Here is a 15,210-nt window from a genome sequence, read left to right as displayed (position 1 = left end):
GTGGGGCCAGAGAGAACCCAAAAGCTCTGAAAATTTTTTTTTTTAAGAAAATGGTGAAATGAGTTGAAAAAAAAATTGACTTTTATAGAAAACATTAAAAGCAAAACGATGTTGTTTTGAGCGGGCCAAAACGACGCCGTTTCAAGCGTAAGAGGATCCGTGCGTGGATCGAACCCGACCCGACATCCTCGCAAATCGACCTGCCAACCAGCCTCAGCCACCCTCCAGCCGATTCGAACGAACCACCAATGAACCGATTGAACCAGTCTGAATCGGTCCGAACCGTTCTTCAACTGGCTCAATCGAATCGTGTCTCGAACTGAACCTTTTTCGGTCCAACCAAACGACCGTTGATTAGACCGTTGACCGATCCGGTTCAGGTAAAAATTTATTTTTTTTTAATTTTTTTTACATTATTATTTTTTGTTATTTTAAGTATTTTTTTTATATATGTATGCATGATAAGTTTTAAATTTGTTAGGATAAATTTTTTTAATTATTTTAGTAATAATAAAAATGAAAGTAAGTAAGATAATAATTAAAAATATATATTAAAAATGCTTAAGATAATAATAATAATAATAATTATTATTATTATTATTATTATTTTCTTTGCCTAGATGTTGGAAGAAATAAAAAATATATTTCTAAATAAAATAATTTCGCCTAGATGTTGAAAAATTATTATTAATAAATTTTCGTAAAAAAAAATATAAGAAAATTTTAATTAATTTTTAAAAATCATTAAAGCCGAACTTACTTCGAAAATCCACCTAGATATTGGAGATTTTTAGAGATGTTCATATTTTCTTAAAAATGAAACTTTAAACACTAATTCTTAATTTTCAAAATCCTAAAGTCCAAAATCCCTAAAATCTAAAATTCCTTAAATCCAAACCCTCTAAAATCCAAACCCTTAAAATCCAAACCCTTAAATCAAAACTCCAAACCTCAAATTTTAAAATCGAAACCCTAAAATCTTCAAACTCTAAAATCAAAACTCTAAACTTTTCATACCTTAAAACAAAACCCTAAAACCCTCAAAACTTAAATCCAAACCTTCAAAATCTGAATTTTCAAAATCTTAAAACCCTAACCTTGAAAATCGCTACCTAAACCCTTACTTAAAACATCCTAAAAATCCTAAGGATACGTGTGAAAATTTTATTTGAAGCTATTTGTTACTGAATGTCGCCTAAATGATGGAGTATTTAAGAAATTTTACTTCGTTAAGTCTTTTCACATGATTTCTTAATTTGCATTAATAATAAGATTAATAAATAAAAAATATAATAGTAAATAAGAATTTTAAATATAAACAGTCGCACCTAAGCTCTACCTAAATGTTGGAGAGTCGGGGATGTCTCATTATATTTAAGAATTCAACTTTTAAATTGCATTTCATTTTACATAACATTCATTAGCATACATACGTTAACGTATTATCATTGATAATTGTCTACAATATTTTCTCTTTAATTTTTTTTTACTATTTGATGATAAAATATTTTATAATAAAAAAGAATAATACATTTTGAAAATTTTTTTTGTGATATTATAAAAAAAAATAAAAATAACATTCCGAAAGAAATAATTCTTGGTATTCTGCCTAGATATTGGAGAGTCACTAATAATTATTTTCTATAAAGATTGTTATTTCATTTTAAGGATTATTGTGTTAAATCTTAAGCGAAAAGAGTTATTTTAAATTCTGCCTAGATGTTGAAGAATTTTAAGATAATTTTTTAACTTAAAGATTTTCTCAATATTTCTAAATAAAAATTTTAGCAAAAATTTTATTTTTTCAAATGAAGGGAATTAGTGTTAAATTTTAAATTAAAAACTTTTATCCAACACAAAAAATAGCGCGTAATTAAATGCTATCAATTTATGGGCGTTGTGAGGGTACTAATCCTTCTTCACGCGTAATTGATTCTCGGATCCAACCTGATTTTTTATAGATCAAAATTTATCTTTTTGATAAACTTTAAATTCATTTTTATAATTTTATTAAAAAAATAAAATTTTGAATGACCAATCACATCTTAAAAAAAATTGATAATAATTTTTTTTTTTTTTTTAATTTTAAAACATCTTACGTCTGGTTTCAAAATCGTTACAACACCAATTACGAGTGGTTTAGTGGCCAGATATATACAATCTTATTCCAATGACAAAGAAGTGAGTGGCACTGGCCTCCTCAAGATTCCCTGGAGTTGCATTAAATCAGAATGTTATGTGATACCATTGCTGAGGATAAGTTGCTTTGGCGAGCATCCAAGTCTGGTTTCTTAGCCACATATAATATTTGACGGATAGAGCACTTTATCTCGACTTAGCATCAGTTTGAATAAGACCACCTGTCTTTTCTGTGATGATGATGAGGAATTACGTAATCATCTCTTTCATTCTTATAAATCTACCAAGCATATTTGAAGAATGATAATGGAAAAGCTTTTTATCTTTAGGAGCTCGAGGACTGACAAGATGAGTTTCAATGGATTGTTAGCATTCGAAATACAAAGGTATTGTAGTCTGTTACGAGCTACCTAACCAGCATACAAAAAACTTGAGGAAGCTTGACAATGTTGCTCTTACAACTGATGGAATCTTATATGCCATTGTTAGTGATGTACGAATTAAATTGTCTGTTTTTATTGAAGTTATTGATATTCCTGATAATAGATTAATTTCTAATAATTAAAATATTGGGATTGGAAGTACTCGTTAACTTTAAGCAGTTTGTCAGTAGCAGCTGGCATTTTTTCGGGCCTTGTATCATTGCCAGACCTGTGAAGAACTCAGCTTGAAAGTTGTTTATTTGTCTTGGAATCCAAAGGAAAGTTTCGCTTCACTTTCGCACTCCAGGGACAAGCTGAGAGCCAAAGATGTGGCAGGTCACCACTACCAACTCACTTGAAAGGTTTTTAACATACTAACCAAATAGTATTTTCTACCAGATAAAGTGACCACGTTCTGGCCTTTGGGCTAGTGGAAAGAAAGCCCTGGAGAAATAAGCCTATGGCTCACAGACTTCAATGCCCTATGTAACCATCTGGTTCAAATTGGCGCCTTTAAAATAAGCACAAATCACCCTTTGTTGCTCCCATGAGTCCTGCTAGTAAGAACGTTCAAATTGTCCTATTTTTTAAGAATGAAGAGAGAAAAAGAGTTTTGAGTAAGACAAAGCTATGGTAGATAAATGGTTCGAATTTAATTTTAGTCTTCATAACTTCATGTTCTTTATTCAGATAAATAAGTAAAAAAATTAGAGACTTTCGCATGATTTCAAAACTTTAAACTCATCAATTGAAGTTCTTTATATTGAGTTTCATTTCTTAGAAGTATATAAATTCAATTTCAGATAAATTGGTATACTGAAATTCAACTCCATTCAACGAATTTTATGCTCAAATAATTTTAAATGGTCGTGACATAGAATTCAATGTAATACTAATAATATATTTCAAATTCTTAGATATTTTATGCTTACATAGTTTGTTTTTCTTTCATCATACTATTGAAAAGAAAAAAAAAAGAACAAACTTTTTTTTTAAGAGTGAATCAAAGAAAGAGAGGAGCTTTTAGTTTATCCCAGATCACAAATTTCTCAAAAATACCCACATAGGGTTTTTCTTTTGGTTTCTGATTGGACGATCTTGTTTTGAAGTACTATCTTTAGATTCTATTATTGGCTGATCCTGTTTTCTTCTCCCGTTAGAGATGAACATGAGCTTTTCACATGACATGGATTATGAATATGAGCGAACAAGAAAATCGAATCCAACCAAGTAAGCAAAAAATCATCTTTTTTTTTTTGTACTTTCGTTAGAGTTATTGGAAATCTGAAGTAATAATTATTTACTTACCTTTTTTGTCAGAGTTGTGATTGATAATGAAGCCTACGAGAATGCAACTGTGATACAGGTATGACCTTTTGGGTTTTTTCTTTTTTTTTTTGACCATCTCTCCTTTTTATGGTACGTTTTGGTTTTTATTCCATTTGTAATGCAGGTTGACGGTTTAAACAAACATGGAATTCTTCTTGAAGTTGTACAAATCCTTACTGATCTTAACCTTAACGTTACTAAAGCCTACATATCTTCTGATGCCATTTGGTTCATGAACGGTGAGATATGTTCATCTCCTGTTTATTTTTAAATACTTTTTTTTTTTTTTTAAATTAAGTTGTTTACCAAGTAGCAATTGATTCTAAAATATGTTTTCTTTTACAACCAATTTTTAATATTACTGATCAAGATGGAAACAAAATCATAGATGAAGGGATTCTAGATTATATTACAAAGGTAAGCAGTAAAAATCATAATTGGTTTCCTTTTTTCTGCCTAATTTTCTTGCTTTTTTTTTCATGCCTGACTATTTATTTTTGTCTTCAGTCTCTAGAGGCAGAATCTTTCTTCACATCTTCAATGAGATCCGTTGGGGTGAAGCAATCAATGGACCACTCTACAATTGAGTTAAGAGGAAGTGACCAGCCAGGATTGCTATCTGAAGTGACTGCCGTCCTTAGCGATTTTAAATGCAATGTAGTGAATGCAGAAGTGTGAACACATAACGCCCTTGCTGCAGCTGTGATGCAAGTGACTGATGTGGAAACAGGAACTGCAATTACTGACCCAGAAAGGCTATCCAGGATAAAGATACTTCTTTGCAGTGTCCTAAGGGGAAGTGACAAATCCAGTTTAGCCAAAACTGTAGTCTGTCATTCAGTCACTCATACTTAGAGAAGGCTTCACCAGATGATGTTTGCTGATAGGGATTATGAACGAACGGGTGATGATGTCTTGGATGACAGGCAAAGGCCGAATGAGGATGTTGTTAATTGGTATGCGAAGGACTATTCAGTGGTTACCGTTAGGTGTAAATTTAGACCAAAACTTGTCTTCGATACGGTTTGCACCTTGACAGATATGGACTATGTAGTGTTTCATGCAAATATTGATACTGAGGGGCCAAATTCTTATCGGGTAATGCCATTTCATCTTCCTTTGCTAACTGCTTCTCCTGAGTTTGTATTGAAAATTGGTTCTGTTTGTTTTAATTACTTTGCTTATTACATCTTGTGTTTGTAATTGCAGGAATACTACATTCGGCATATAGATGGATCCCCTGTGAAATCAGATGCAGAGAGACAAAGAGTGACTCGGTGTCTTCAAGCAGCAATTGAGAGAAGGGTATCTGAGGTGAGTTTCTGTAATATATATCAGAATTTGGGAGTACGTTCTTGATTGTCTGGAATTTGTTTGCAGTTACTGATCCCTCTTTCCAGTTAAAATTATCTTATGCTACTTAAATAGATTGGTGATGATATTAGCACAAAGTGTATGATAAACATAAATTCATAAACACTATGATCTAATTATAAGTTGTCATAATCAAAACATTGTTGCAGACCTTCTAGTCAAAGATCTCTAGCTGCTGCATTGCTGACTCTTTTGTCAAATTATGGTATCTCATATCTAGTTGTGTCTCTAATAGATGATGTGCCTTGCTTCTGTCAGAAAAATTCTTTTTCTTTTGCTGTTCTATTGCCTGCTTTTAGGGACTCCATTCATTAATATTGCTAATTGACTTGTCTCTTCCAGGGTTTGAAGCTAGAGCTTTGCACAGAAGACAGATTTGGATTGCTATCTGATGTTACTCGTATCTTCCTGCAGAATTGCCTCACTATCACCCAAGCATCGGTCACAACAAAAGCAGGCAAAGCAGTTAACACATTCTATGTTGGTGATGCATCAGGGTATCCTGTTGATGCTAAGATCATAGATTCTGTCAAGAATGAAATTGGGCATATTATACTAAAAGTTAAAGGCAGCCCTGAAGACTCAAATCAATTTCTCAGGAATCTCCAGCCAGGTTCCTTTTTGGTGGTCTCTTCAAATCATGATCTTTTGTCAACTTCAGCTTGGTTGGGTCTTATTCTTAAAGAATTTATTTAGCTCCCTTCACATTTAAATCAAAACCCATTTTGATTTAGCTTAGTTCCTGCTATAGATCTTGTTCAGTCTAAGAATCATTTGTCAGTTCTGGTAAAGGAAAGTCATACATAGAAATCGTGTATCCAATCTAGTTGGATCCACAAAAGCAGAAAATGAAACAATGGATTCTGACTTTTGTATGCCATACTAGTCTCTTTTATATTGAATAGTCTCTTCATTTGGTTTAGCCATATTGACATATTTCTTGGGGTTACGTTTTGACCATAATTTTGGACCCATGTTCATAGCTTTGACATATTTTTTCTTTGCTGCAGGGATTATAATAGATAGTAAATAAACAGATATTCGTTATTATGGATAATTAAAAATGGATAATTAATGAATTTACATAAGAGATTTATTATTCACAACGGATTTAGAGTTGATTAAAATAATATCTTTTGCTTATCTAATATTCAAATTTATTTAAATTTTAATAAATAATAATGGATATCTAAATTCGTATATGAATTCATTATCCATTTAGATATGTAAAATATATAAAATTTTATGCAAAAAGGTTTTGGACTTTAAAAAATAATTTTTATTTATTATTAATTAAGAATAAACTTGAATTTTAAATTAAATTTTTATTTATTTTATATTTTGCTAAATATTTTCAATAAAAAATATTTTAATGAAATTGAATATTTAAACGAATAATATTTATTTTAAAGCTTTCGATTTGGATATTAATATTAAACGTAAACGAATATTTATATTTGATTTATATGAAATTTTTAAAAAATTGAATTTTGGTTTAAAACTTTTAATTTTTTTGTAAGGTGATGTTTATGTCTTTTAATGAAAAAAAGTATACAAGCTAATGATGAATGCAAAATTAGAATTAAATATTTTTAACAATAATTGTGAAACATAAAAAAATGAAAGAATGAAATTGAGGAAACATTAAAGCTAAATACGTATTTTGGGTTGAAGTTGGAAATTAGGCAGAAAAAGAAAGGGCAAAACAGGCACCATGGAATTCCATGTCACCGCTGACGTTAGCCTCCTAGAAAATCCCGGCCACACGCGTCAAACCCCAATCACGAAAAAAATATAAAAGGAAAATTTTGTAAACCATTTTTTGTACTTCCAAATTTGCCCCTTTGACATACCACAATTTACACCAATTGCCCATCCAATCATCAGCTCATTGTTGCTAGCTATCTCCTTTCGTCTGTCACGCTCCGTAAGTCACAGTAACGAAAACCGTCACGCCGTCCGTATCAAACAAGACTTATAAGTTTTATTATTTTATTTCCTTAAACTCCTTTTTCTTTTATCCAAAATTTTTCAAAAACCCTAACCTCCCAAGCGTGCCAATGCTCTCGCCTTTTCATCTCCTGCGATAAATCCCTCGTCTATTCCCTTTGAATCCTTCCTCTTTCTTTCCGTTTCCTTCCTCGTAACTTTGATTAAGGTAAGCTCGTTTCGTTGCATATTAGTAGTTTCTTACTGTCAAAATTGAATTATATACGGTAGTCGTTTCCTGGTTATCTTTTGTGCTTTCTCTTCGGTTTTGTTTCTCCGTTTGCGATGGCTGACTGGAATTAGGGTTTATATTTGCTAATTTTGTGCTCTTTGTGGACGAATTTACTGAACCTAAGTTTGTTAGGTTATTTGACTGCGTTAATATATATATATATATATATATTTTACATTAGTTTAATCTTTTTGTCATTAGCTATGTTTGTCAGAATTTCGATGTTTAATCTTTTCATCAAGCTTCATTTTTAAAACTTCTTTTAACAATTAATTAACTTCACGATCACTGAATGTATTACATTATGCGCTTGAATGTTGCGGCCAACAGTGTTGTGGGTTGTACCAGGGACAAGGGTTTAAGGATGTGTTTGGTATACAAGATTATGATAGGATAGGATAAGATGATATTAGGAATATGATTGTATTAAATAATGTCATCTTATCTTGTGGTTGATGTGTGCAAGGATTATGATAAGATAATTTATTTATTAGTCAAAATTATCCTTCCTCAAAGTTTATACAATTTAAATTATTGATGTAATTTTTAAGGATACAATAGGACATATAAGTTCAATCTAATAGATTAAAAATAATCCTCTCCACTTTGGGGGGACTGAATCATCCTATACTAAGAGGATGATTAATCCTCCTTGTAATCTTATCCCTTTCTTTAGATACAAATCAAACATAATATAGGATAATCATCCTATCCTATCTATCATCTTATGCACTAAACATGACCTAAATCCTTTATACATTGGAATAAAAAAGCTATGTTTTGATTATGGTTGTTAGTGGGCTCATTTTTCTCATTGTAAAATGCTAAAGCTAATGTTGCTTAACTGGAAAAAGTCATTAATAGTCGAGCAAAATTGTGAATGTGATAGTGCCAAAATATATGTTAATGTTTTCTTTTTTGTAAGCTTAACAAAAGGGGAGATGTGTGCTTATGAAATCTTGATGTGAGATTATTGTTATGGGTTGATATAGATTTGTGTCTTTGCTGTTGACCCTGTGATGTTATTGTTACTAACTAATCATGGGTGTTTTATGTATTTGTATATGCAGAAAGTGAAAGTAAAATGAGAGGCAAAGGAGTTATGAGAGGGTTTTCTCGACCTAAATCTTGTTCCAGGAAGAAAACGCTGAAAAGATGCAACATGAAAGGGAAATTTGAGAATGTTGTTCTCATTGACGTTGATGGTGATGGATGTGAGAATGTTATTATCATTGATGCTTTTGAGTCTGTAGGGGAAGATTTACAAGGTTCCAGTGGATCAAAAGGAGGCAAACGATTTCCTTCTCCAGGTGTAATTAGCATTGATGATGATGAAACTGATACTATAGATGATCCTGAAATTTGTGTTGAATGTGGTCCCTCAGATAGTGATGCCTCCTCAAGCAAAAGTTGTCCTGCCCCTGACTTTATGCGGAAATCTGCTGGCTTATATGATGATGAGTGCCAGTTCGTCAGGGAAAAGAAATCTGCTTTTAAATTATCAAAGTGCAAGAAAACCTACACTGGGAAGACTCCTTGCAGAAAATGTTTTGGTTTAAGTCCCGAGTCTGAGGATAGCTCATCCGAAAGTGATTGTTCTGATTGTGAACTTATGGAAGGTTGTTTTGGAAAACTTCGTGAACAGTGGGAGAAAGCTTTCCAACAAAAGAAATATAGTGTTAGAAATGGTCAATCTGGTTTAGAGGATCAGACTAGTGCCTCAGGATCACGTAATGATACTCCTCCAGGAGTTGAACAAGAAAATAGGACCCAAAAGCATTCTGAAACCCCCTCATCCTCTGGTTCAAGTGGTTCAAATATTCAGAAACAGAGGTCTTATGCCTTTGAGACTAATAGTGCTTATTACTCATGTCGTACTTGTCTTAATCGTGGGACAGAAAACCCTTTTGTTGAATCTGATAAGAAAGTTGAACATGAAAGCTTTTCACAGTCAAAATATGGGCCAACTGCTGAAGCACAGTTTTCTCATGTTCTGGCTGATGTCATATTTGAAAGAGAAACATTTATGAAGAATCCTCCTTCAGGGGATGGAGATCGAGTGTTTGCGCAGGCACCCTCAAATCGTGACCCATATCCAAGTGACTTGCAACATGGGAAAAAGGGTTCAAATGGAAAAGAGAAACTACAATCCAAAGAACCATTGATGTCAATGCCTAAATTATCAGAAGAAAAACAGGTTGATGATGGCATGACCCCTTCTGTTGTGGAAGTTGAAACTGTTTTTGACCAATCCTCTTCCGTTAAGACTCCATTAGGGGGAATGCCAGTAGTCAGCAATAAGAACCATTGTGATAGAGAGAAGGTAGTATCTGAGAACAGTTCTGAGTGTGATGAAACTCAAATTACGCAATCTTATACTGAAGCAGAGAAATCAAGTATTAATTCTGTGGCTAACAGTAAAAAATATGATGGAAGGAATAAGTTACATGTTCAAGGTGTTGATGCTGCAGCTTCTGGTGAAAATGATATAATTATTGACCGAGAAAAGCTAAAGGAGACTGATGAATACAAGAGAGCTGCAGAAGAGGAATGGGCATCTAGGCAGCGAGAATTACAAATTCTGGTTCGGCACTTAAACTATTAGTTCTCTTTCTTTGGTTGGAGGCTATTCTCTTTGTTTTCAGTATATTGCTAGGATTTTATGGAACAAGTAATTTTAATTGTTTAAGCAGTTGCTCAGATGAGGTAATCTGCGTTCTACCTCAAGTTTGAATGCTCTAAGTTTAGACAGTGATCTGATATTTTAGGTGTGATGTCAGAAAGTGTGCTGTTGCAATCAGTGCTTCTTCATCACTCATTTAACTTCAAGACAGTTTCTTTTAGCGTCTGTTTGTCATCCTCTATAATATTGACTCAAAAGTTTTATTTTGTAAACATCATATTAGTTATCGTTTTGTTTTATCAACTACAAATAATTTGTTAAACAAACTTTAATTATGGCCTTTTTAACAGTCCTATGTTTTGCTCTTTGGCATTAGCATAGGGTTTAAACTTAATAAAGTTGGATTAGGAAATTAGTTTGCAATTGACTTAATCTTTTTCTAGGTAAAATTTACTTAGGTTTTAAAACATAGGTTTTGGAATTTTTACCTTTTCCATTGAATATAATGTTTAATATCACATGAAATACAATTTTTTGGTTGTTTAAAATTTTTGTTGCAATACATGTAATAAATGCTTGAACTTGTTGCATAACATGTATTTAACTTGCTTCTTTTGCAGGCAGAAGAGGCTCAAAGATTGCGGAAAAGAAAAAGGGCTGAAAGCATTCGTCTATTAGATATGGAGAGGAGGCAAAAGCAGCGTCTTGAGGAAATGAGAGAGACACAAAAGAAGGTTGAGATATTTATCAGTACTTTTTCTTATTATCCTTTTGCAAGTTACTTGTACTTGATTCTTATGTTTGACTAATTATATCTTAATCTGTTAAATGATTTCTACTTCAGGATGAGGAAAATATGAACTTGAAAGAAAGACTAAGAATTGAAGTAAGAAAGGAACTTATTAAATTGGAAAAATCATGCATTGATATGGCCTCATTGCTTCGTAGCTTGGGAATCCCTGTAGGTGGTGGTATTTGTCCCTCGTCCAATGAGGTGAGGGAAATTGGATTAATTTATATATCTTGTTATTTCAGTTCCCAATATATCAAACTGGGTGGTCTGTCCCTATTTTGTTTCGGCAGTTGAAATAATAATCACGTTATTGTTTCATTAACTTCTGCATTCCTACGCTCTTGGGCCACGAGGAGATTATAACTTGTAAATTTTATTCCCATCTCTAAGTTTCAAGTTGTTTCTAATAAAGATTAATGGTCATCTCAGGTGAATGCAGCTTATAAACGAGCCTTGCTAGGATTTCATCCTGACCGAGCATCTAGAACTGATATTTGCCAGCAGGTTGAGGCCGAGGAAAAATTTAAGCTTATTTCTTGCATGAAGGAGAAATTTTTGTGACTTAATGTCACTGATTCTTAACAAAGGTTCAAATATTTTTACTACAATGCAAATTTTGTTTGTTTCATAGGCAACTAGGGTTTCACATTTTTTTAATATTCATATGTTAGAAATTTTTTTGCCAGTTCTGTTCAGGTGTACTGGTCAAAATTGTAAAGCAGTTGTAAATACTTGCAAAGATATCATTGCTAGAGGTCTGAACCATCAGGTTATATTCTACAGCCTATCTTTGAGAATTGAGTACGCGCTGATTAATTGTTTCCTAACTGTGATGTGCTCATTAATTGGATTTTGAGATAAGAGGGCTGTGAACTTGTTTGCTGTGTTTAATCAAAGTGTTTGTACTTCCTATAAAACTTGGAAATAATGTTGTATTTACATTACATTACCCATGACAATGCCATATTATTCTATGAGCGTTTCACTTCACTGACAATTTTTTTTATTATATTCTTACAATTGTCCAATTATAATAGAAATTTGTGTAAGGTTTCATCACTTATTAAGTATGAATTTTACGTAATATTTTGGTGAATCTTATATAATTATAAATTCTGATTGGTTAATTGTATTTTAACTGTTGAAGGTGAATGCTCCCTGTTATTCTACTTTTGGAATATGAAGAACTCTTCCTTCATTGCCCATACCTGAATGTATGTGTAAATGTTACTAGTTTTTTCATTCCAGAATTTTCTTTTATCAAGTATGAAGCGTATTGTAAAAGTAACAAGAAATTCAAGCCAATATTCTTATAAAATTAGATTATTCATTCTATTAACCCTCCATTGCCCTGTAGAATAGTCAAGGGTATATCATACAAGACAATCCAAGCCTTATGGTGCCTATGATAAATCTGTACTTGTAGAAATCAATGCTAAACTCAGCCAATCAGACACTTTTCCTATCTAAGAAAATCGTTTTTTTGCTTCGGGAAAAAAAAAAAAAAGGGATAAACAGAGAGGATTCGTTTCCCCTGGTAAAAATAGAGAGGGGCCTGTTTCTGAATTTCTGGCAATCTATAAAATGCCAATGTAAGCCCTGTAAGAGGGTAAAATCTCTTTCAACAGTTCCAGGCTAGTTCTTTATTTGAGATTTGATGGGAAGCCTGAGCTTATTTACAATTTCTCTTGACATCAGAATAAAAACAATGCTCTGGGTGAATTTTGTTACAGAAAAAAGGATCTAGAAAACTATCAGAATATAAGATAATAAAGTACACAGGAAGAGCATGATCTCCACACTCAATTGCTAAAACATTTAGTTCCAGTACCATCATTTACTACTAAATGGATGGAAACAAGTGCAAATTAATCAACATCACTGTAAAATACTAAAAACCATATTTCACTTTCATTGAGTGAAATTATTGGTTGCAGCAACTGATGTACAAGGCCTTACTCGATTAACAATTCTAGGCTTCATTCTATAGAGAATGAAGCATTAACTGAATTCCATGTTGTGGCTGAAGCATAAGAAGGGTAAATGGTGCGTGGCAGTAGGTTGGGGAAAGGGAAATAGTGTAGCGTTGTAGAATCATTGAAAGAGCAGTCTTTGTTTCTGTCATTGCAAAGCTCATACCCACGCAAGATCGAGGTCCAAACCCAAAGGGCATAAATGCAGCAGCATTATATTTGGTGGCATTGGCAATCCCTTCTGCGAATCTCTCAGGTTTGAAAAGATTTACATCATCTCCCCATAACTGAGGATCATGGTGAAGTGCCAGAATTGGGACAATCACTTGCAAATCAGCTGGCAGTATGAGCTTTCCCAATTGAATTTCATGTTCAACTCTTCTTGCCAGGTTGTTTAATGGAGGATATAATCTTAGAGTTTCATTAATGATCATAGTCAACTGTGGAAAAGGAATAAACATATTCAATCTATTCTGAATTTAATATTCAATCTACTAAATGTTCAGTAATGTGTGCAGGCAAAAGGATTAGATTTGCTTACAATCTTTAGTCTGCCAATGCCTTCAGAATGTGGATTTTGGTTGCCAAAGACCTCGATCACCTCTCTCCGTGCTTTCTCTTGCCAATCTGGATGGATTGCTAAAAGAAAGACAGTCCATGCAAGTATAGAATTAGTTGTTTCTTGTCCACCGAAGTAAAATGTCTTGCATTCATCTACCAAATCTTGTACAGAAAGCCTGTTCTTTTGGTCTGCATCATGGTAAACATTTAAAAGCAATCCAAGAAAATCAGTGCCAAAGCTGTTGGCTTCTCCACTAGCAACTTTCTCTTCTCTCTTCTTAACTATCTCCATCACAGAATTGTGTATTCCTTTTACAAGTTTGTCTGATTCAATTACATCAGCAGTTCTCCAGAACTTACTGCAAAAACAAACAAATTTCTACCATATATATATGAAGGAAAAATAAATAAAAAATTCAACATTTAAGCCAAAGCTGCAGAATATGACTTCTAGTTACTCTCTAATTTTTTCAGTAAATCTAGATTAAAGAGCTTACCTAATGCCAGGAAACCTTGCTTTAAACATGTTTCTGTTCGTCAAGACAGACAACCTCATCAACATGTCAAAAATCTTTTTCCCATCTAAGTAACTGCTACCAAAAGCTGTCCTTGATATCACTTCTGAAGTCAACAACCTAAATTCTTCAAACACCTCAATTTCTTTGCCTTCATGTTGTTTCCACCTTTCCATCATCATCTCAACACTCGCGATCATTGCAGGAGTCATACTCTGCCAAAACCATCATCCACACCACCGTATAAGTAACTATAATTGACAGAATTTGAAGCTTCAATCAACACATCTATAACAAAAATAATTTATTTTATAGAATATGATTAGAAGTTTACTTTTAAGCTGTCCCCATGGAAAGCATGATTGGCCAACTTCCTTTGCCTTGCCCATTTCTGACCTTCGGATATCACAAGTCCATCTCCGAATATCTTACGAGCGAAATCGTCTTCATTCTTCTTCCTTTCTCTACTTGTCCTTTTTGGAAAATCTCTTTCATTATTTTTCAACATCTCTTTGATAAGCTCAGGTTCTGTGATGACCAGTTGAGCTTTAGTCCCTAGCCAATTAAGATAATTTTTCCCTAATCCCACCAAAGTAAAAGAAGAATAAATTGATTTTAATAAAACGGTCAGAAGTAAAAAAAAAAAAAAAAAAGAAAATGAAAATCATGGTGGAAAAATGAAATTTTAACACTTACCATATAAGTTGATCCGTGAATGAATTTGGGGTTGGACTCTGGGCAATATATCATGTGATAAAGCAGCCATGGGCTTGCGTAATGCTTCCTGTTTCATTTTTATAGTCTCCTTGCTGTTTCCCTGGATGAACTTGTAAGGGGGTCCTTTGATTCCTTGCAAACTCATTAGATGCTGAATCCGAAGTTGTGTCCACCAAAATTTATAAAGGACTTTGACTAGAGCTACAACCAGACACAGGCATAGAGAGCCTGCAAGAAGAACTGATAAGTTTACCATGGAATTCACCTGCTGATCCTAGCAAGAAATTGTGATTTTTCTTCTGTCAAGTTTTATGGAGATATCAGGTTTTGAATTATTTGTTGAAGATGAAAGGGCAGATAATGGCCGCCACTTTTGGCGTTATCTGAGATCACAAGTCTACTTCACGCCCGTGACAAGATTGATAATAGCTTAGCCAAAGATGCAAAACCAAATAGAGATATGTCAGAATTAAATGACCTACAACTTTTGTCCATGCTTGCCGCAGCGTTGTCTCTCTAACTGCCACAATTTGGTTTGTCATT

At 33.2% G+C, this 15,210-nt stretch overlaps 2 protein-coding genes and 1 pseudogene across 6 annotated transcripts; 2 read left to right on the top strand and 1 right to left on the bottom strand.

Annotated features, from left to right (window-relative positions):
- Nucleotides 1-3,709: 3,709 nt before the first annotated feature.
- On the top strand, nt 3,710-5,947 carry LOC111282431 (ACT domain-containing protein ACR4-like; annotated as a pseudogene). Its single transcript, XR_016342453.1, has 7 exons — nt 3,710-3,791; nt 3,882-3,927; nt 4,015-4,129; nt 4,240-4,307; nt 4,398-4,988; nt 5,100-5,204; nt 5,607-5,947. The product of XR_016342453.1 is annotated as an ACT domain-containing protein ACR4-like (transcript).
- Nucleotides 5,948-7,283: 1,336 nt separating this feature from the next.
- Nucleotides 7,284-12,240, top strand: LOC111283165 (Chaperone DnaJ-domain superfamily protein). Of its 4 annotated transcripts, XR_016342062.1 has the most exons (7): nt 7,284-7,422; nt 8,556-10,069; nt 10,729-10,842; nt 10,953-11,102; nt 11,331-11,488; nt 11,588-11,670; nt 12,049-12,240. XR_016342062.1 is itself a non-coding variant. In XM_022871598.2 (6 exons), exons 2-5 carry the CDS (start codon nt 8,570-8,572, stop codon nt 11,460-11,462), a joined length of 1,896 nt encoding a protein of 631 aa, XP_022727333.1. In that variant the 5' UTR covers nt 7,284-7,422; nt 8,556-8,569; the 3' UTR covers nt 11,463-11,488; nt 11,588-11,891. The 4 variants fall into 4 exon arrangements, 2 of the variants coding, with proteins under 2 accessions (XP_022727333.1, XP_089616662.1); XM_022871598.2 differs by lacking the exon at nt 12,049-12,240 and having other exon boundaries at nt 11,588-11,891; XM_089760536.1 differs by lacking the exon at nt 12,049-12,240 and having other exon boundaries at nt 11,331-11,891.
- Nucleotides 12,241-12,623: 383 nt separating this feature from the next.
- On the bottom strand, nt 12,624-14,946 carry LOC111283168 (cytochrome P450 CYP749A22-like). Its single transcript, XM_022871601.2, has 5 exons — nt 14,647-14,946; nt 14,285-14,529; nt 13,933-14,165; nt 13,416-13,794; nt 12,624-13,314 (listed from the first exon to the last, which is right to left on the bottom strand). The coding sequence occupies exons 1-5, from the start codon at nt 14,921-14,923 to the stop codon at nt 12,886-12,888; spliced, it is 1,563 nt and encodes a 520-aa protein (XP_022727336.1). The 5' UTR covers nt 14,924-14,946; the 3' UTR covers nt 12,624-12,885.
- Nucleotides 14,947-15,210: the final 264 nt, after the last annotated feature.

This window comes from Durio zibethinus, chromosome 5 (assembly GCF_047325235.1).
Source record: "Durio zibethinus cultivar Kanyao isolate XHJ-2024 chromosome 5, ASM4732523v1, whole genome shotgun sequence".
Classification (NCBI taxonomy): Eukaryota; Viridiplantae; Streptophyta; class Magnoliopsida; order Malvales; family Malvaceae; genus Durio; species Durio zibethinus.
Note: the sequence above shows the minus strand (reverse complement) of the source record. Positions and strands in the feature narration are given on the sequence as shown.